At 45.7% G+C, this 22,652-nt stretch overlaps 2 protein-coding genes across 2 annotated transcripts in view; both read left to right on the top strand.

Annotated features, from left to right (window-relative positions):
- Positions 1-7,389, top strand: part of LOC146009564 (uncharacterized) — a 42,064-nt gene extending 34,675 nt beyond the window's left edge. Inside the window, exons 12-13 of the mRNA XM_083150010.1 lie at positions 557-689; positions 4,702-7,389. Coding sequence (XP_083006136.1) covers positions 557-689; positions 4,702-6,206 — 1,638 coding nt within the window. The 3' untranslated portion in view covers positions 6,207-7,389. The remainder of the gene's footprint in view (positions 1-556; positions 690-4,701) is intronic.
- Positions 7,390-9,637: 2,248 nt separating this feature from the next.
- LOC146009563 (uncharacterized) overlaps positions 9,638-22,652 on the top strand; it is a 38,673-nt gene continuing 25,658 nt past the window's right edge. The window contains exons 1-9 of the mRNA XM_083150009.1: positions 9,638-11,169; positions 11,805-11,996; positions 13,444-13,567; positions 13,822-13,877; positions 13,998-14,085; positions 14,741-14,838; positions 15,812-15,920; positions 16,352-17,585; positions 21,726-21,834. Coding sequence (XP_083006135.1) covers positions 10,912-11,169; positions 11,805-11,996; positions 13,444-13,567; positions 13,822-13,877; positions 13,998-14,085; positions 14,741-14,838; positions 15,812-15,920; positions 16,352-17,585; positions 21,726-21,834 — 2,268 coding nt within the window. The 5' untranslated portion in view covers positions 9,638-10,911. The remainder of the gene's footprint in view (positions 11,170-11,804; positions 11,997-13,443; positions 13,568-13,821; positions 13,878-13,997; positions 14,086-14,740; positions 14,839-15,811; positions 15,921-16,351; positions 17,586-21,725; positions 21,835-22,652) is intronic.

The following is a 22,652-nucleotide window of genomic DNA, read 5'->3' as shown; positions in this document are numbered from 1 at the left end:
TCTGACATGATGGAAAATGCAGCCGCATGAAATGGCTGCCCAATAGGGGAGCCACACCCACTGCCAGTGAGACAGTGTGGAATGGCAGGGGGTGCGGCTCCCCTATTTTAATTTTAACTAAGCTGTAGCCCCACCTCTTGAGCCGTCACTGTTCACTATGCAGCTTGACAAAGGTTCGTAAAGTTTTTTTATTTTCATTTTTTAACTGTATAAATTTTTTTTCAAATATCCCCCCCAAAAACTTTTTTTTAATTACTGAAATATGTACCTATGAGTTAACCATTTTTCCGTATAATTTTATTAGCAAATCTGCATATTATTAAAATTACATTAAATTGGGCTGAAATAACTATTATTTACATCATCTGATAATAATAAAAAAAAAGCAACGATTTTACAGACATTTTTTAAAAATGTATTAGCCAGTTAAGTGGTTAAAGCAAGAAATGAATTTGGCCACCAAGGGGTTCCTAAGTCCCTTCCACAATTGAATCATTACTTTTAAAATGATGGGATAACCAGGTCTATTCATTATATTATTTTGCTAAACATTTAGGAAGAAAATCTGAATATTGTGGTAGTTGATATTGGCGCAGAGATTGACCCAAAAAAGGAAGAAGAAGAAGATGATGACGACGACACAGATCTGAACATTGAGGTGTTTCATATCCCTTCAGATATCAGCACAGGTGAGTAGTCATTTACAGAACATAGGGGCAGATTTATTAAGCTCGGTGAAGTGATAAAGTGTCTGGTTTTTATCACCGGCCAATCAACTCCTAACTGTAAAGTTACAGGCTTGGTTTGAAAAATGACAGGTAGGAGCTGATTGGCCGGTGATAAAAATCAGACACTTTATGACTTCACCAAGCTTAATAAATCTACCCCATAGTCACATATTCTCTGTGTTCTTTCATTACACAAAATTATTTTTCTACACCTATCAATGTCATTACAACCAAATTGCACAGTAAGGGAAACACTAGACATCACCCCTTAATAGCCTCTGCTTTCCCCCTCACATCATGTCACTGTGTGTTACCAGCCCAAAGATCTGAACAGTGTCCTCCCCACACTCTCTGGTGCATCTCATACATCAGGATCCATCAGCCCCTATTATACTCCTGCTCTCCCCCTCACATCATGCCACTCTGTGTTACCAGAGATCTGACCAGTCTCCTCCCCACACACTCTGGTGTATCTCATACATCAGGACCCATCAGCCCCTATTATACTGCTGCTCTCCCCCTCACATCATGTCACTGTGTGTTACCAGCCCAGATATCTGACCAGTCTCCTCCCCACACTCTCTGGTGTATCTCATACATCAGCAGTTATCAGCCCCTATTATACTCCTGCTCTCCCCTCACATCATGTCACTGTGAGTTACCAGCCCAGAGATCTGACTAGTCTCCTCCCCTCACTCTCTGGTGTATCTCATACATCAGGAGCCATCATCCCTATTATACTCCTGCTCTCCCCCTCACATCATGTCACTGTGTGTTACCAGCCCAGAGATCTGACCAGTCTCCTCCCCACACTCTCTGGTGTATCTCATACATCAGCAGTTATCAGCCCCTATTATACTCCTGCTCTCCCCCTCACATCATGTCACTGTGTGTTACCAGCCCAGAGATCTGACCAGTCTCCTCCCCGCACTCTCTGGTGTATCTCATACATCAGGATCCATCATCCCTATTATACTCCTGCTCTCCCCCTCACATCATGTCACTGTGTGTTACCAGCCCAGAGATCTGACCAGTCTCCTCCCCGCACTCTCTGGTGTATCTCATACATCAGGAGCCATCATCCCTATTATACTCCTGCTCTCCCCCTCACATCATGTCACTGTGTGTTACCAGCCCAGAGATCTGACCAGTCTCCTCCCCGCACTCTCTGGTGTATCTCATACATCAGGAGCCATCATCCCTATTATACTCCTTCTCTCCCCCTCACATCATGTCACTGTGTGTTACCAGCCCAGAGATCTGACCAGTCTCCTCCCCACACTCTCTGGTGTATCTCATACATCAGCAGTTATCAGCCCCTATTATACTCCTGCTCTCCCCCTCACATCATGTCACTGTGTGTTACCAGCCCAGAGATCTGACCTGTCTCCTCCCCACACTCTCTGATGTATCTCATACATCAGGAGCCATCAGCCCCTATTATACTCCTGCTCTCCCCCTCACATCATGTCACTGTGTGTTACCAGCCCAGAGATCTGACCAGTCTCCTCCGCCCACACTCTCTGGTGTATTATACATCAGGAGCCATCAGCCCCTATTATACTCCTGCTCTCCCCCTCACATCATGTCACTGTGTGTTACCAGCCCAGAGATCTGACCAGTCTCCTCCCCACACTCTCTGGTGTATCTCATACATCAGGATCCATCAGCCCCTATTATACTCCTGCTCTCCCCTCACATCATGTCACTGTGTGTTACCAACCCAGAGATCTGACCAGTCTCCTCCCGGCACTCTCTGGTGTATCTCATACATCAGGACCCATAAGCCCCTATTATATTCCTGCTCTCCCCTCACATCATGTCACTGTGTGTTACCAGCCCAGAGATCTGACCAGTCTCCTCCCCGCACACTCTGGTGTATCTCATACATCAGGAGCCATCAGCCCCTATTATACTCCTGCTCTCCCCCTCACATCATGTCACTGTGTGTTACCAGCCCAGAGATCTGACCTGTCTCCTCCCCACACTCTCTGATGTATCTCATACATCAGGAGCCATCAGCCCCTATTATACTCCTGCTCTCCCCCTCACATCATGTCACTGTGTGTTACCAGCCCAGAGATCTGACCAGTCTTCTCCCCACACTCTCTGGTGTATTATACATCAGGAGCCATCAGCCCCTATTATACTCCTGCTCTCCCCCTCACATCATGTCACTGTGTGTTACCATCCCAGAGATCAGACCAGTCTCCTCCCTACACTCTCTGGTGTATCTCATACATCAGGAGCCATCATCCCTATTATACTCCTGCTCTCCCCCTCACATCATGTCACTGTGTGTTACCAGCCCAGAGATCTGACCAGTCTCCTCCCCACACTCTCTGGTGTATCTCATACATCAGGAGCCATCAGCCCCTATTATACTCCTGCTCTCCCCCTCACATCATGTCACTGTGTTACCAGCCCAGAGATCTGACCAGTCTCCTCCCCACACTCTCTAGTGTATCTCATACATGAGGAGCCATCAGCCCCTATTATACTCCTGCTCTCCCCCTCACATCATGTCACTGTGTGTTACCAGCCCAGAGATCTGACCAGTCTCCTCCCCACACTCTCTGGTGTATCTCATACATCAGGAGCCATCTGCCCCTGTTTTCCTTCTCTCATTATGTCATTGTGTGTTACCAAACAAGAAGTGCTACCACTGACTGACAATTACTTGACATCTGCATCCATACTACTCATGCGGAAAGCACCAAACATCTTCTGTGTCCTCACTGAATGAGGCCCAATGTTTGTTGGAGGTAAAGTTATATAAGGCATGGGTTCTCAACACCTGTCCTGAAATACCATAAACAGTTTGGGTGGCGGATGGTAAATGAAAAGTCAATCAGTCAACATGCATTTGGTCGTTAAGTGCAAAAGGTCGTTAGGTTTAAAAAGTTGACATGACCACAGTCGACACTCATATCATTGACCATATAGTGTCAACCTATTGACTGTCCTATTCATGCACAGGAGAGTTCATCTGTGTTGTTGGGTCTGTAATTAACCACCTGCTTCCACAAACCGAAATTCTTTTTTTTTTTCATTTTATTTTTTATTGAATTTTACATTAAGACAAATAAATCAAGAAAACAACCCAACATTGAAAGGATAACATTGGTGGGACGACATAAGCTCGTGGTCATTACACAAATGCTTAAATCACAATGGCATACTTTGCATAGCACAAATATAGATAGAAGATAAATAATGAAGTCCATATAGCCAAAAACATCAACCTAACGAAGAAGTAGAACAAGACATATACCCATATCCCACCTGCCAAAGCAAGAAATCCAAAATTCCCCACCCTGTATAGCCTATCCCCAACTTTAGGTATACATGGATCCCTTAACAGGATACCCCCAACTACACTACTAAAACCACCCACCCACCCACAAGGAGGGGCAAAGGAAAAAACTGATGACCAAAGATTAAGATGACGTTGGCTCTCCCGCCATAACATGTATATCAGGCCCATTATACGTATAACATTTAGTAACAGACAATACGGCTGTAGGCATATATCAGTAATGGTCAGCGGCGTTTAACATAATGTAATAGTAAGATATTTTTCAATCACCGGCGAGAATCTCCTGTCAGGGAGATGCCCGCCGGGCCCTATTCAATGCTGTCTTCCCCGACAGCATTGAGCAGGGTATCTCGGCAGAACGAGCCCGACATCACAAGCTGTCGGGCTCGTTCTGCCGAGAATGGCCGGGAAGTGACGAGCTGCCGGCTGCACCGGGTCCACCGGGAGGCACTCCACCAACATACTTTGTCTGTAGCAGGGGATATTGTAGCCTGTATTGTAGAGAATGCAGGATATCGGACGGGTGAGCCAGCAAGCACATCTTGCACCTATTCCATCAGGCCACGCCCCCCTCAAACCGAAATTCTTAAAACATGCTATTCCTTGTATTGCGTTTGTGTTTTTGTGATCATCTTTGTTTCTTTATATTTCTAGACTTTGAAGAAGATGATCATCAAGCTGACCAACCAGAGATTCAAAAAGCAGATGATCATCAAGCTGACCAACCAGAGATTCAAAAAGCAGATGATCATCAAGCTGACCAACCAGAGATTCAAAAAGCAGATGATCATCAAGCTGACCAACCAGAGATTCAAAAAGCAGATGATCATCAAGCTGACCAACCAGAGATTCAAAAAGCAGATTCATCACCGGATAATAAATCATGCAAACTTAAACAGTACATTTGTAACGACTGTGGGAAGTGTCTAACCGGTAATGCCCAATTTATGGCACATCAGAAACTACACAAAGGGGACAAGCCATTTTCCTGTTCCGAATGTGGGAAATGTTTTGGAAAAAAATTGCACATGATTGGACATCAGAGAATTCACACAGGGGAGAAACCTTTTTCCTGCCCGGAGTGTGGCAAATGTTTTCGACTCAAATCGCAATTTGTCATGCATCGTAGAATCCACACAGGAAAGCGAGAATTTGCATGCAGTATATGTGGGAAATGTTTTACTAGCAACTCAAAGCTCGTGACCCATCAGAAAGTTCACACCGGGGAGTTTTCGTGTTCCGAATGTGGGAAATGCTTTACTAGTAATGGGTGTCTTGTCAGACATCAAAGAATTCACACCGGATTGAAACCATTTTCATGTCCCCAGTGTGGGAAATGTTTTACCACAAATTCTCACCTGGTTGCGCACCAGAAAATTCACACAGGCCTCAAACCATTTTTGTGCCCGGAATGTGGGAAATGTTTTACCACTAAAACAAACCTAGTTGCCCATAACAGAATTCACACAGGAGAGAAACCATTTTCCTGCTCTGAATGCGGAAAGTGTTTCAGGAGGAAGCTCCACCTTATTGGACATCAGAGAATCCACACAGGAGAGAAACCCTTCTCGTGTTCCGATTGTGGGAAGTGTTTCATCACTAACGTGCACCTTGTTCAGCATCAGAAAATTCACACAGCTGAGAAAACATTTTCCTGCTCTGACTGCGGAGAATGTTTCAGGGTGAAGTTGCACTTTGTACAACACCAGAAAGTCCACACTGGGGAGAAACCCTTTTCATGTTCTGAGTGTGGGAAATGTTTTAGAGTGAAATCACAGTACCTCCTCCACCACAGAATTCACACAGGCGATAAACCATTTTCATGTCCTGAATGTGGGAGATGTTTTAGATTGAAATCCCAGTTTGCTCTACATTGTAAAATCCACACCGGGGAAAGGGACTTTGCATGTTCCGAATGTGGGAAATGTTTTACGACCAATTCAAATCTCATGCAACATCAGAAGATTCACACAGGAGAGTTTTCCTGCTCTGACTGTGGAAAATGTTTCACTTCAAATTATTGTCTTGTTAGACATCAAAAGATTCACACGGGTGAGAAACCGTTTTCGTGTTCTGAGTGTGGGAAACGCTTTAGGGAGAAAATTCATCTCGCCGGCCATCAACGAATCCACATAGGAGAGAAAACGGATATACTATGAGGTTGGAGAAGTGTTTACTAAATGCACACTAAATATAATCTCGCATGAGATAATTCATACAGGAGACATATGGTTTTCATGTGCAAACTGTGGCCCTCCAGCAGTTGTGAAACTACACATCCCAGCATGCCTTGCCATCGTTTCACCATTTCCTAATTGCAAAACTGTGGCAAGGCATGGAGGGCCATCGTTTGGACATGCCTGTCCTAACTCATAATTGTCTCTATCATGAGATTAAAGTTGTAAATACAGTACGTTTATTTGTTACAGTTCATTTTCCCATTACTTTGTGAGTCTGGGAATAATGTATATACAGAATTCACATCTCAAGGACCCCTCCTACCACTATCTCTACGAGCGTCGAAGAAACCAGTTGTAAACCAATTCATGCCCAGTATATCACCAAACGCTGGATAAAAAAATGGGGATTAACTCTCAAAGGAGTATAGGAAACAATGCAGTTGATGTATCAAAGAGTGAAAAGAGGGAGTGTCCCAGTGGAGTACTGACCAATCAGCTTGAGATGAGATAAGATTGATCAAGTTCATACAATTATATGATAGGTAGAAGCGTATTGGTCGTTGCAGGCAACTTTCTTCACTGGTCCATTTCTCCACTCTTTTCACTGCTTGATAAATCAGCCCCATTATGCTCTAGAAATCCAAAACAGGAAATTCTGGAGATTAAGGTGGGATTACCGCTTTAGCCAGTTTCCTGGAAGCCGGGAATCTATACACCGGCAATAGTCTTGCAGATCCCCTTCCATCCTGTGTGGTGTTTAGAGGACTGACCGTAAAGGCTGGTTGCATGGTTGGTATCTCTGATCTACAGATCCAAGGCTTGGTCCACCAAGCAGAAAACCTTGGTTTGCCTTGATGGCTCCAGGGTGTCTACAGTGGCTGTCGGCATCTGGTTACTGTGGTTTGAAGCTAGCCGAGATGTGACCGTTGTTCTAGGTTGATAACTACTGGACGGGATAATGCAACCTAAATAAATGAATTCAACACATCGATAAAGTTGTGTGGGAATATTTGTATGGCCTCAAACTTGCAATATCCAATCTTTAATAGAACTCCCATCTTAGTAAATTTAAGAGAGATATTGGTACCCCAAATGACTGGTAAAATAAAGGGCAGTATCTATTTAGACACAGTAATTTACCATGGCTAATTAATTTGTCCTGGAGCTATCACCCTTTGTAGGTCCTTAAACCGAACCCCCCCCCCCCCCCCATACCTGCAGCCTACGGTTAACATTCCCCCACAGCCTATCCATAAGGGCCAGATGCACTAAGCTTCAAAAGTGATAAAATGGAGAGTGATAAACAACCAACCAATCAGCTCCTGCCTGACATTTTTCAAACACAGCCTGTGACATGGCAGGTAGGAGCTGATTGGCTGGCTGTTTATCACTCTATTTTATCACTTTTGAAGCTTAGTGCATCTGGCCCTAAGCCTAGCCTTACCCTTCCTCAGCCTGACACTCCCCCACCCCACATAGTGACCAATTGGGATACTGACTCACTGCTCAGGCGTCAGCATCCTAATCATTGTTCTGACGCCGGTATTCTGAAGGTGGTCAGGACACAGAAGCAAAGAAAGAGTACAGCTACACATACAGAAAAGTATAAAATAGTATTAAAATCTCCTTGGGGAGGATGCAAGGAATGTACGGTATTGGTCATAGGGTCGACAATCACTTTTGGTCGACACATGAAAAGTGTCAACATGGTTAAAAGGTCGACTCAAGCAATAGGTCATAGTGAGTTTTTCTTGTTTTGTGTCTGTCAACGTGGACACCATATAAGTATACTACATCCTCTTAAATGGCGGATCTCAACATGCCCATTTGGATAGTAAAGTATATATGTGCAATTTGGGCTCGTTTCCTGCAATTGATCGTCACAATTGCAGGAAAAGAGCCCAAATTGCAGGTGAATTGCATAGTGTTTGGGGGACTTAAGATCCCACCCAAATCGCATCGATTATGCTATCCTTGATAAATGGGCCCTCAAAATCTCAAAAATGTATAACCTGGTTTTAATAGGAGATGTGCGGGTACTTGTGTATTTTGGCGGCGCCCCCGATGTCCGTCGTATGATGAACGTATCGCATTGCATGCCATGTACCCGATGGCATGCGATGCGACGCAATTTTGACCCCCTATACGATAAAAAATCGTATAAGCACCCTAAAGGGTGCTTTTGAGCACCCTAATGGGTGCTTACAATGTTAAATGCACCCCACGCCACCCCCCCCCCACTATAAACGTGAACCCGAAGCGTGGCGAGCGCAGCGAGCCCGCGAGGGGCGGCGGTACGCGTCCTACGACCTTTTCATACCCCCACTATCCACGTCGGCGTGGAGTTGAGAATAGAATAGTGTGGCGAGCGCAGCGAGCCACCGAGCCCGAAGCGTGGCGAGCGCACGCGGATACCTTCACAGGTAAACGCGTCCCTTCGCGGGCTTCACAGGTATCCGCGTCCGCTCGCCACGCTTCGGGCTCGGTGGCTCGCTGCGCTCGCCACACTATTCTATTCTCAGCTCCACGCCGACGTGGATAGTGGGGGTATGAAAAGGTCGTAGGATGCGTACCGCCGCCCCTCGCGGGCTCGCTGCGCTCGCCACGCTTCAGGTTCACGTTTATAGTGGGGGGTGGCGTGGGGGTGCATTTTACATTGTAAGCACCCATTAGGGTGCTTATACAATGTTTAATCGCATCGTATGGCATTGTATGCCATGTACAATGGCATACAATTTCAAAATTGTATGCCATCGTGCACTATCGTACGATATCGCGTCGCATACCATCGTATGCGTTATGGTATGCGATGGGCGCCGCCAAAATACACAAGTACCGATGTGCGTAGTAGGGTGACAATAAAGTGTGTTACAATAGCATAACTCATAGATATGAAATGGGGCGGGTGTACCCTGACTCAACAGATATCTTCCAGTTACTGTACCTAGGGAACAAAGCATTCCAGGGCAGAAATAAGGTAGAAATAAAATAGCTTGTCAATTAATTCTGATGAAGACCTTGATAAAAGAGAGAATAGCATACAAATAATCCCGGTCTTAAGGCAGCAGCTTCCTGCACCGAACAGTATAACAGTATTTCCAGAGGATGCAAAAATCGCATTTCGTGCACCATGTATCCTATTATGTTTTCCATACTGCCGGTCCCCGGGTCTCTCCAGTCTCTGATTACAGCGCTAGCTGTCCCGCATCCGAGCCATTCTAACGCCGAATCTGCTGTTGGAACGCAGAACACGAAAGTCGGTGGAACGCAAATACAGGAAGTTACCTGGGACGCAGAGTGAAGCTTTGGAACGCATAACCAGGAAGTGCACTAGTAAACCTCCTGTTCCGGTGAGGCAAGGTAATAAGGGGTACTGAAGCTGCTGGCGCTGCTACCGGTAAGTGCTGGTGGTGATATTGGGCCTCTGCCATTTCTCTATTACATGTTGTCACTCTTCCCCAGATTCTACCGATTAGAATAAATTATACAGAACCTTTATGGTAGCCTTTGTATTAATAATGGTAATTTGTAGTAGTAGCAGCAAGGTAGGTAGGTTGGGGCAGTGGAAAATTACTGTGAGGCACATGATTGTCTTCTGCATCCTGACAGACTACAGTGTATGCAGCTGTTCGAAAATATAAGCACCAGCAATTGTGTGTTGAGGGTTATGGTATAGTGGATCGACCATGTCTGGAATTCACACTTGCCTACCCTCCCAGATTGGCCGAGAGGCTCACGAATATTGGATTCGCCTAACAGGCCCCCCCGGAAAGTGGCCAAGTCCCTTGCAATTCCCCTTTTGTGGGGATCCGTTGGAACCTGATGACGCGAATCGGAGTGTGTATATATAGCGGGGAATGTAGAAGATGTGCACCACCGGGAGAGTGTGTGCAGAGGATGGGGGTATGTAGATGATGGGCACCACCAGGAGTGTGTGTATAGGGAGGTATGTAGATGATGGGCACCACCAGGAGTGTGTGTATAGGGAGGTATGTAGATGATGGGCACCACCAGGAGTGTGTGTATAGCGGGGAATGTAGAAGATGTGCACCACCGGGAGGGTGTGTGCAGAGGAGGGGGGTATGTAGATGATGGGCACCACCAGGAGTGTGTATGTCTAGGGGGGTATGTAGAAGATAGGCACCGTCAGGAATGTGTGTATAGGGAGGTATGTAGATGATGGGCACCACCAGGAGTGTGTGTGTGTCTAGGGGGGTATGTAGAAGATAGGCACCATCAGGAATGTGTGTATAGGGAGGTATGTAGATGATGGGCATCACCAGAAGTGTGTGTATAGGGAGGTATGTAGATGATGGGCACCACCAGGAGTGTGTGTATAGGGAGGTATGTAGATGATGGGCACCACCAGGAGTGTGTGTATAGCGGGGAATGTAGAAGATGTGCACCACCGAGAGAGTGTGTGCAGAGGAGGGGGGTATGTAGATGATGGGCACCACCAGGAGTGTGTGTGTCTAGGGGGGTATGTAGAAGATAGGCACCGTCAGGAATGTGTGTATAGGGAGGTATGTAGATGATGGTCACCACCAGGAGTGTGTGTATAGGGAGGTATGTAGATGATGGGCACCACCAGGAGTGTGTGTATAGGGAGGTATGTAGATGATGGGCACCACCAGGAGTGTGTGTATAGGAGGGGGGGGGGGGGGGTATGTAATTTACTCCTCTAATGTACCCATCTAAAGTACTGTTTGTCTTTACTGGGTATCAGCCCTATGTCACCAGGTCTCTCACTACAGCAATTACCATACTGTATTTACCATATTTAATCACATTACCCAATGCATTGTATTTGTCCCCAACAAGTCGCCTCCATCCAACACCCAAGTCCCAACTCAGGGTCTTCATGATGGACAAGAGCAGGAGTCACATGACTGAGAGGATACTGAACCTCACCCTGGAGATCATTTACCTGCTGACCGGAGAGGTGAGGGGGTCTTGCAGTGTCACACTGACATCATTACTCTCAGTCACACCAACAGTGGCCTGCACTGCCTGATGTAGCCAGAATCCTGGCGGTCATAATACCAGCAGTGGCAGTGGCTGGCGGTGGGGGCTAAGATTAGGCTGCAGGATGGGATGACTAGGATCTCGTGGCATCTATTTACCACTGCTCTAAACCCACTGTCAACGAGTGACAAGGGGTCACCCAACAGGTGGAGGTAGGAGCAGATACAGACTGGGATGGGGTGGAGAGTTTGAGGGCTAAAACTGTCACAGCTCAAAGTTAAAGTAAAAACGGTCACAGCTCAAAGTGAAAGTACATGGCAGAAGCCGGGATTTTGACAGGCTTTTAACTAGTCTCCTAATATGTATTAGTGCGCATTAAAGAGAGGACCAGAGATAAATGTCATTATTGAGGAGTCTAATTTTTTTTAGATATTGAGTAATATGTTTGAATGTATTTAAATGTCATAGAAAGTGTTAATTTCTTCTCTCATGGACCTCATTGCAACAAATAGATATTACAGATTTGCTCTAAATAATTTCATTAACATGGCAAATATTTTGAAGAAAGCATTATTTCTCCACAATGTTATCATTAGGTCCTTCTTTATGTAGAAATACACAGAGGTGGAGGAGAAGCGTAGTGGACGTGTGACCCCTGGAAGCCACCTCCGTGTGTCAGGGGGACAGAGCAGGACCCAGAACCCCATCACGGTGCCTCCACCTCATTCACTGATACATGGGAGAGACAATGAGCAGAAGATCCTGGAACTCACCAACAAGATCATCCAGCTGCTGACCGGAGAGGTGACTGCTGGGAATGGGACATTATACAGTAACACTGGGGATGTGACCGGAGAGGTGACTGCTGGGAATGGGACATTATAAAGTAACACCGGGGGAGGTGACCGGAGAGGTGACTGCTGGGAATGGGACATTGTACAGTAACACCGGGGATGTCACTGGAGAGGTGACTGCTGGGAATGGGACATTATACAGTAACACCGGGGGATGTGACCGGAGAGGTGACTGCTGGGAATGGGACGTTATACAGTAACACTGGGGGATGTGACCAGAGAGGTGACTGCTGGGAATGGGACATTATAAAGTAACACCGGGGGAGGTGACCGGAGAGGTGACTGCTGGGAATGGGACATTATAAAGTAACACCGGGGGAGGTGACCGGAGAGGTGACTGCTGGGAATGGGACATTGTACAGTAACACCGGGGATGTCACTGGAGAGGTGACTGCTGGGAATGGGACATTATACAGTAACACCGGGGGATGTGACCGGAGAGGTGACTGCTGGGAATGGGACGTTATAAAGTAACACCGGGGGAGGTGACCGGAGAGGTGACTGCTGGGAATGGGACATTGTACAGTAACACCGGGGATGTCACTGGAGAGGTGACTGCTGGGAATGGGACATTATACAGTAACACCGGGGGATGTGACCGGAGAGGTGACTGCTGGGAATGGGACGTTATACAGTAACACTGGGGGATGTGACCAGAGAGGTGACTGCTGGGAATGGGACATTATAGAGTAACATCGGGGATGTGACCAGAGAGGTGACTGCTGGGAATGGGACATTATACAGTAACACTGGGGGATGTGACAGGAGAGGTGTTTGCTGGGAATGGGACATTATACAGTAACATCGGGGATGTGACCAGAGAGGTGACTGCTGGGAATGGGACATTATACAGTAATACCGGGGGATGTGACCAGAGAGGTGACTGCTGGGAATGGGACATTATACAGTAACACCGGGGGATGTGACCGGAGAGGTGACTGCTGGGAATGGGGCATTATACAGTAATACCGGGGGATGTGACCAGAGAGGTGACTGCTGGGAATGGGACATTATACAGTAACACCGGGGGATGTGACCGGAGAGGTGACTGCTGGGAATGGGACATTATACAGTAACACCGGAGGATGTGACCAGAGAGGTCACTGCTGGGAATGGGACATTATACAGCAACACCGGGGATGTGACCGGAGAGGTGACTGCTGGGAATGGGACATTATACAGTAACACCGGGGGATGTGACCGGAGAGGTGACTGCTGGGAATGGGACATTATACAGTAACACCGGGGATGTGACCAGAGAGGTGACTGCTGGGAATGGGGCATTATACAGTAACACCGGTGGATGTGACCGGAGAGGTGACTGCTGGGAATGGGACATTATACAGTGACATCGGGGATATGTTCCTGGGTGATGACTGTGTCACTGTGTATGTCAGGTTCCTATAAGGTGTCAGGATGTCACTGTCTATCTCTCCATGGAGGAGTGGGAGTATTTAGAAGGACACGAGGATCTGTACAAGGACATCATGACAGAGAAGCGTCAACCTCATACTTTACTAGGTAACTACTATTAATACTAAGGGGCGATGTATTATAGCAGTGCATTTAATGCCGGTAGAGTACTTCCTGTTTAGGTTGGAAGCAGGAAGTTACACGCCCCCCCCAGCCCCCCCAGTAGTCCCCGTCAGAGTTTAGTGTGGATGCACTGTCCCTCCTCCCAGCTGTCAGTGTGATCTTGGCGCAGTTCTCTAATACACACATTATCTTGTCAGTCCTATGTTAGTAATGTATTCCAACTCCTGTGTTTCCTACAGATGGAGCCAATAACAGAAATACACCAGAGAGATGTCCCAGCCCTCCATCTCCACAGGTCTGTGCATTGGAAGATGTCGGTATCCCCCAGATAGATCAAATTGTTAGTACTGACACCTCTTTTTTATAGGTGTGATAATATAATAGTCAGACCTCTCTATTATATTGTATGACACAGGATGAACACTTGAGTGACATCGAGGAAAGTTTTGCAGAAGACAAACATCCGTTTAAGTGGGAGCAGGTTCCTGCAGATGGAAGCACAGGTGAGTGACAATGGTGCACTTATACCCCTTTTACACTGCGCAAATAACCCGGGTCCGACCCAGGTCTGCGAGGATAAACCGAGGTCCAACCCTGGGCAGTGGAAACGGGTGACCCGGGTCGAGCAACCCAGGTCCTGTTTACACTACAGGGAGAAGGCAGCAACAGCTCCAAATGCTGCCTCCACCCCCGATGATGTGCCGCCACTCCGCCCTGCCCCTGTGGCCTAACGCCGGGTCGCTGAGGGGACCTTTACTGCGCAAATGCCGGGTCGCACCCGGGACGAAGTTATGTCCAAATCCCAGGTCTGACCTTGCATTTGCGATGTGAAAGGGGTATGCGTGTAATCTCATTGTTCTTCTGTAAAATGATCCCATGATATACACTAAGGCAATCTGCCATTGCATGCTGTGGTTTAGTAACATGAACTGTGATGTTGTAGTGTGGGAAACTGTACAGCAAACTCTGTCCCCAGAACCACAGTAGACAGTGACACCTCAGGCAGGGAAGAGGAACTGCATGGGTTTTCAAAGATGCAGGGTGCTAGATTGAACACTAGAATTTATATTTGTGTCTGTATATTGTATTTTATATATAATATTTTCAAGGGTGCCATCTTAAGTAGACTTATTCAATCACTGCGTGTGTCTCCTACAGATGGGTCCAGTAACCATAGTACACCAGAAAGATCCCCCAGTCCTGATAATTCACAGAATTCCACAGAGGAAGACTTCAAACCGGACACATACATTAAGGTATTTGCAGCGGTCAGAGAAATCTTCAATAGATGTGCCATGCGAGTTTTATTTAGTCTGGGAGAGGATGTAGGCCCAGACTGGAGAGTGATAACCAACCAATCAGCTCCTGCCTGACATTTTTCAAACACAGTCTGTGACATGGCAGGTAGGAGCTGATTGGCTGGTTGTTTATCACTCTCCATTTTGAAGCTTAGTGATCTGGCTCATAATCTCGTTAGATGTTCGTTAAGAAGGAGACTATGGCATTTGTAAATAATACCACTGCTTTTTGGAAATGACTTTTGACGTAGCATTGTCTGCGTGGGTTAAGAGAAATGACCGTGGCTAATTACCACACCAAAGGTTATCCTGCTGGCACTTTTCAGGGATTTTGTTTCGCCTGGGTGAGGTAGGCAAAACAAAATCATTAATAATTGATAATTTTTTAGGCAAACATCACCGCAAAAATACAGGGTTAGTAAAACATAAGTTACCCACTTCAGAGGGACATGGAGTGCGTTCTACTGCTCCCAAATGAGAAAAAATGTAAACTACGTATAATTCAAGTGATGCGCCAGTTATTTGTTCAATTAAACGTTTATTTCTTAAATAAATGTATAGGTTTATACATTGTATTGTCCTATATCAGACCTGGTCAACCTGTGGCTCTCCAGATGTTGTCAAACTACAAATCCCATCATGCCTTGCCACAGTTTTGCTATAAGGGAGTGTTAAAACTGTGGCAAGGCATGCTGGGATTTGTAGTTTCTCAACATCTGGAGGGCCACAGGTTGGCCTGTCCTGTCCAATATCATTATGCTGCATATGAAATCATTATGCCTTTGTGGCAAACACACACTTAGATCTAGCTCGCCATTAGTCCCAGTACGCCACCATTATCACATAAGTAAATGTCTATATAGAATACCGATATATAGCCTGCCAGGCTATCAGCTCTTACTGATGTTAATATTGCCTGTGTGGTTTTTAGGAAGAAAATCTGAATATTGTCGTGGTTGATTTTGACCAAGCCGCCGCGGAAGGAGAGGACACAGACGTGGACATTAAGGAGGAGGAAATCCCTACGGAAATCAGCACAGGTCAATATTAGTCACGGAATACAGACATGATTCACGTGTTCTCCCAGCCATCAGCCCGTACTAGACACTGAGGGGGTAAATTTACTAACATGGTAGTTCTGTTGAAGATGGGATGTTGCCCATAGCAACCAAGGAATTCTATCTATTATCTTCTAGAACAGGCATTGCCAAACTACGGCTCTCCGGCTCTTGTGAAACTACAAGTCCCACCATGCCTTGCCACAGTTCTGCTATTAGGGAATGCTAACACGATGGCAAGGCATGCTGGGATGTGTAGTTCCACCGCAGTTGGAGGGCCCTGCTCTACGGTGTCGTCTTATTGTTCAGTGTTACTTTGGTATTCCGAGAAGTAGAAGACATGATATATGGTCATGAATTTAACCAGTCCCTTGGGACCTTGGTAACCTTGTCTCCTTTCCCTCATTCCCCAGCCTCTGAAGAAAATAAAGGCAGAATGAAGTGTAATGTTGCCACTAGCATTACTCCCAATGTCCCACCAGAACTCTTCAGTATAGATACATTGTCCAATCCTGAGGCGTATAAAGAAATGTACACGAAAGAGAAACCGTTTATATGTTCTGAATGTGGGAAATGTTTTACCAGCAATGCGCAGCTTATCGCTCATGAACGAGTCCACGAGGATGACAAGCTATTTTCCTGTCCTGAATGCGGGAAATGTTTTACACGGAAACAATACCTTTACAAACATAGGAAAGTCCACACTGAGGAGAAACCTCATACGTGCCGTGAATGCGGAATAAGTTTTAGACAGAAATCGAACTTGGATATACACCAGAAGATTCACACAGGGGAGAAACCATTTACCTGCCCGGAATGCGGGAAATGTTTTCGATTGAAGACGGACTTTGTGGTGCACCAGAGAAGTCACACGGGGGAGAAGCCTTTCCCCTGCCCAGACTGTGGGAAATATTTTGTCCGCAAAGCAAGCGTTCTCATCCACCAGAAAATCCACACAGGAGAAAAACAGTTCTCATGTCCAGAATGCGGGAAATGTTTCCTCACTAAAGCAAGTCTTCTCTACCATAAGAGAATCCATGCTGGTGAGAAACCCTATTCCTGTCCCGAATGCGAGAAAAGTTTTGTCAGCAAAGCCAATCTCCTCAAACATAAGAAAATCCACACAGGAGAAAAGCCTTTTCCCTGTCCTGTGTGTGGGAAATGTTTTACAGAGAAGAGTAGCCTAGTTTTGCATGAAAGAAGCCACTCTGGGGAAAAGCCCTATTCGTGCTCCGAGTGCAGGAAGAGTTTTGTGGGGAAGGCCCATCTTCTCAAACACCAGAAGGTACACACTGGAGAGAAGCCATTTTTGTGCGCCGAGTGTGGGAAATGTTTTGCACAGAAGGCAAACCTCATCAAACATCAGAAAATTCACACAGGAGAGAAGGAATTTGCCTGCTCTGAATGTGGGAAGACGTTTGGAATGAAATCCTATTTGGCCTTGCATCAGAGAATTCACACAGGCGAGAAGCCATTTTCTTGCTCCGTGTGCGGGAAATGTTTTACAATGAAATCGACCTTGGTTTCACACCAGAGGATGCACACGGGGGAGAAACCGTTTCCATGTGCGGAGTGTGGGAAATGTTTTAGACGAAAGACGAACCTTACCGCTCACAAACGACTTCACATTGAAGAGAAGCGGTTCAAGTGTTCTTAATGTCACAAATAATTTTAAGGAACATCAGAGGAGCAATGCTTGTTACATACTGACATCTTCTTCAGAATGTTGTCTCTGAAATTTTGTCCATACACCTGTGCTGATTAAAACCAGGAGTTTCAATGTCATTTCATGTACCCCGAGTTTTGGGGCTGAGAACTTTTTCCTCCGTGCTCTCCCAGCACCAGTCCACCTAACAGTGTATGTTTTTCAGATCTCTTTGTTGGCGCACAGATATTTCCATTATTGGCTGACACATTTTAAAAGATCTGGTGCAGATAATTATTTCACATGTGATACTGAGGTGATCTGGAAAACATGCACTGCTAGGGGTTCCCAGGGACTGGAGTTGTGAAACTGGTACTGGTTGAGGGCCAGATGCACTAAGCATCAAAAGTGATAAAATAGAGTGATTAACAACCAACCAATCAGATCCTACCTGAAATTTTTCAAACAGTCTGTGACATGACAGATAGGAGCTGATTGGCTGGCTGTTTACCACTCTCTATTTTATCACTTTGGAAGCTTAGTGCATCTGGCCCTTAGTCTTTAATGTGATATATACCTCTAAAACATAAGAACATTTAAACAAAGTATACAGATGAAAAGAAATAATGTTTTCAGTAAAAAAAATTGTTTCAATTATTTAATCAATAACTCGTTCATTTTTAATTGGCATCCTCCCTCATTTTGCAGAATTGTGGTGATTCTATGCAGGGCCATCCTGTTAAGCTAGGTACCCGGCTGAAATACCCAGCGATCATGCGGCAGCCCAATCTATAAATGAATGTGGGGTACACACTATACAATGGTTACTGCAATCCATCACAGAACACTGGATTGGCCAATATATCCTATATAGTGCAGTTTTCCAAATTGACATGTGCTCAAACATGTTATCCTGAAAACCTGGACTGTAATGGTGGAGTTTGGGAACCGCCCCATGCAGTACCTAAAATGATTTGCTGTGATCGTTTTTCCAACTCCCTAATAAATCTATGGTACAAATCCATTTCTGAGTATTGTAAACCAATAAGATTTGAAAAATATATATTTTATCGGTACTTATGTATTATCTGGGCTCCCATGTTAAATGCACCCCATTTTTCATACCCCTACTATCCAACTACGCATGGAGTTGATTTTATATCGTGTGGCAAGCGCAGCGAGCCACTGTGCCCGAAGCGTGGCGAGCCCCGCGAGGGGACGCGGTCTCATAAGAAAAACGGGAGCCCAGATATTACATAAGTAACCTTTTAGCTATTAATTATAACAGGAATATACTGGTTGGGAATTTAGCGCTTCTCAAATCCTGGAAACGTTAACATTGCATGTTTTCCGGGTCACCTTATAGCAGGGGTGGGGGGAACCTTTAGCCCTCCAGCTGTTGCTGAACTACTCAACCCAGCATACACTGCTAGTTTTGCTATTTGGCCATGCTGAAAATGTAGCAAAGCATTCTGGGATGTGTAGTTCAACAACGGCTGGAGGGCCGTAGGTTCCCAATCCGTGCCTTATAGAATTACAAGTGAAATATTTTGCACCAATTGGAGATCTTTCAAAATGTCTACGCAGGGGGAAATGTACTACCAGGCCTAGACAACCTTTGGCTCTCTAGCTGTTGTGAAACTACAAATCCCAGCATGCATTGCCACAGTTTTGCTATTATGGAATGTTAGAACTGTGGCAATTCATGTGGATGTGTAGTTGCTCAACATCTGGAGAGCCACAGGTTGACCAGGTCTGTACTTAGCAGTGAAAAGAGAAAAAAAAGTTGCCCATTGCAACCAATCAGCATTGTAGTAAAATTTTACAATTTGCATACTATGAAGGTATACAGAGCAGCTGTGGTGAGAGGTATGCGAAGGGATGCAGTACATTTACTGTCATGTCAACCTATGTTGACATAAACACCCAAAAACCGCAAAAATTCACGTCAACCATTTTCCCCCCATGTGTTGACATTTTGATTGTTGACCATTAGTGGTTGACCTAGACCAGGGGTGGGGAACCTTTTGGGGTCCAAGGGCCGTTTGCATTGAGGCATAATGCCTCGGGGGCCATTTAAAAAATAAATTAAAAAAACGAGTTGCTAGTACAGGGGAAATCTTGTGATAGGTAGGTAACACTCGCGAGATTTCCCCTGTACTTGACTCGCTGCACAGCCGTGTGGTGGGTATACGGGCCACAAAGAATGGCTCTGGGGGCCTATGTGGGCCGGAGGTTCCCCACAGCTGACCTAGACACTGGATCGGTGGGATCCCGGGATTTGGCCACCAAAACGCTGGGATTTCAATCCCAGGATTGGAGTTTCCATTCCCGGGATTTCGGGATTAGACTTTGCATGCTCAGTCTAATGCCGGGCAGCATCTGACGATGCCCGGCTTCTCCCGTCCCCGGCAGTGCGGCTCTGCACAGCGTGATGAGGTCAGAGGTCACGCTGTGCAGGCCACACAGCCCGCCTTGTCCTGGGTCCGGCTCCACCGCCCACCCTCCCAGCGGCACCACACATGTATTCGGGGTGTTTTTTTATTTTATTAGGGAAGCCAATCCCGGGCTCGGGCATTTTTCTATCATGAATTCTGGGATTGAAAAAATGCCATTGGTCAACACAAGTCTTGAAGGCTTCACCCTATGTGACCACCCTCGGTGTATAGTCTCGTTGGCTCACCTTTGCTCACCATGCTTCAGGCAAGGTCCCAGTCATAAAAAAAAGAACAGAAATTATACAGCGCTGGGTTGTACTGAATAAAGGGCTAACACAATTTAGCCATATATAAACATTTATTACACATCAATAAAACATTAAAAAATTGACATTTTTAGAGAATTCTCTATATCACCAATGGGGAATGGGTTAGGGCAAGTGGAGAAATAATGCTCCAGTGGGTGGAAAGATGAATCAGTTCAGATGCACCTGCGATGGTGGAATATTTACCAAGTTGTAATTCGGCAGTCTCTCTCCTGTATACTGGGGAGGAGGAAGGATGAAGTCCCGGCAGAATATCCAGCGAGTAGCGGATCCAAATTTACTCATGATACTGATGACAGCTCAACGCGTTTCGACGTGTTGGCACGTCTTCTTCAGGAGCAATAATTTATTATTATTATATTATTGCTCCTGAAGAAGACGTGCCAACGCGTCGAAACGCGTTGAGCTGCCATCAGTATCATTTGCATCAGCACTTTATCCATCTGAGTTTGCATCTGCACTTTATTTATCCACCCGGACCAGCCTAATGATTCAAGGATTCCACAATCTCAGCATTCTTCATTACAAAGACACACCTGGGTTGCCTGATACCATCTAAAACCCGAAAAAACTCCTTGTGGTCTTTCTGAGTAAATTTGGATCCGCTACTCGCAGGATATTCTGCCGGGACTTCATCCTTCCTCCTCCCCAGTATACAGGAGAGAGACTGCCGAATTACAACTTGGTAAATATTCTACCATCGCAGGTGCATCTGAACTGATTCATCTTTCCACCCACTGGGACATTATTTCTCCACTTGCCCTAACCCATTCCCCATTGGTGATATAGAGAATTCTCTAAAAATGACAATTTTTTAATGTTTTAATGATGTTTAATAAATGTTTATATATGGCTAAATTGTGTTAGCCCTTTATTCAGTACAACCCAGCGCTGTATAATTTCTGTTCTTTTTTTATCTATTCCAGGGAGCTTTACACACTCCCATATACAGCTGCTTTAACTACACTTGTGGTCCATATTTCTTTGTATTTATAAGGTCCCAGTCATAGTCCACATAGATAGTCATTCAAACAAATATTGGTGACCCCACCCTAAGAAAACACTCATTGACCATGGGTGTTGACCTTTTGAAACTGTCGACCTTATGCATTTTCATTGGTTGACTGTTTGTAGACGTTGACATGTGATACCTGTCGACCTATTGCATGTTGACCAGTTCAAGACAGGGAGAGGCCATGTATTTTATCCAGTCCAAATGATCCCAATGTCCACTGTCAACATTGGGATGTGGGAGGGGTGCCCACTTTTCTGGAGGTGTGGGGACTAACTGAAAAATCGGGTGTCTCCCATAGGAACCGGGAGAGTAAGCACATATGCCTTATACTGGTCCAACATTATGTCTGTGTGCATGTTAAAGCCTCTTGGTACTTTGCTTGCTTGGTGGACCTGCAAAGGCAACCTTTGACCCCACGTGGCAGAAGAGTGACAATGACTTGGCTGTACGGGACATAGAGACAAGGTTCCATGTGAGGTATAGTATTGGTGGGCATCTATTCGTAACCTCAATGTTATAAAACCGTTCACGGGGAAACCATCAATGGCTTTACTCAGCGATAGTCATCCCTACTCTATTGATAACTATGTGTCGGCCAATCAAAGCATGGGGGGCGGGGCTTGGCACCGTACCCAACATAAAGAGAGGGGGCGGGGCATTGGGACTTTGTAAACTTGCACAGCGGCCGATTATCGATAGACAATTACTAAAAAAACTATTTTACATCAGGCGTTAACCATCGATGATTTGTAATCATCAATGGTTGATGGCCATTCCTACTGTAAAATAAGGCTGCTCACATACAACCTCTTTGGGTGACTGAGTACTGAGTGGAGTAACCCAGCCAATCATGTTTTCAGGTTTTTTGGCAATATGATACATTGTAGCGCTTCCACATTATGTCACATAGTACCCCCAATTCACATTAGGCCATATATTGTCCCCAGTACATATGATGTAATTGAAGTATCCTCAGCTCGTAATGCCACGTTGTATCGCCTCCAGGTCATATTATGCCACATTACAGTGCTCCAGGTCATATTATACCACATTACAGGCCCTCTTTACCATTATCAAATCCACTACACACAATCCGATGTCACCCTAATTAGGCCTGGCAATGAATCAGACCCAAAATTATTAATTGGCAGTGGGGCACACTTACCAAGGATCGCAATATACAATGCAATCTGGGATCCTACCGCCCAAGATCGCATTGCAATAAGCAGCAGGTATCAGCAGTGGCGTAACTATAAATACCGCCCCCCCCCCCCCCCCCGCCAGAAATAT

This window comes from Crinia signifera, chromosome 6, assembly GCF_055691185.1.
Source record: "Crinia signifera chromosome 6, ASM5569118v1, whole genome shotgun sequence".
NCBI lineage: Eukaryota > Metazoa > Chordata > Amphibia > Anura > Myobatrachidae > Crinia > Crinia signifera.
Note: the sequence above shows the minus strand (reverse complement) of the source record. Positions and strands in the feature narration are given on the sequence as shown.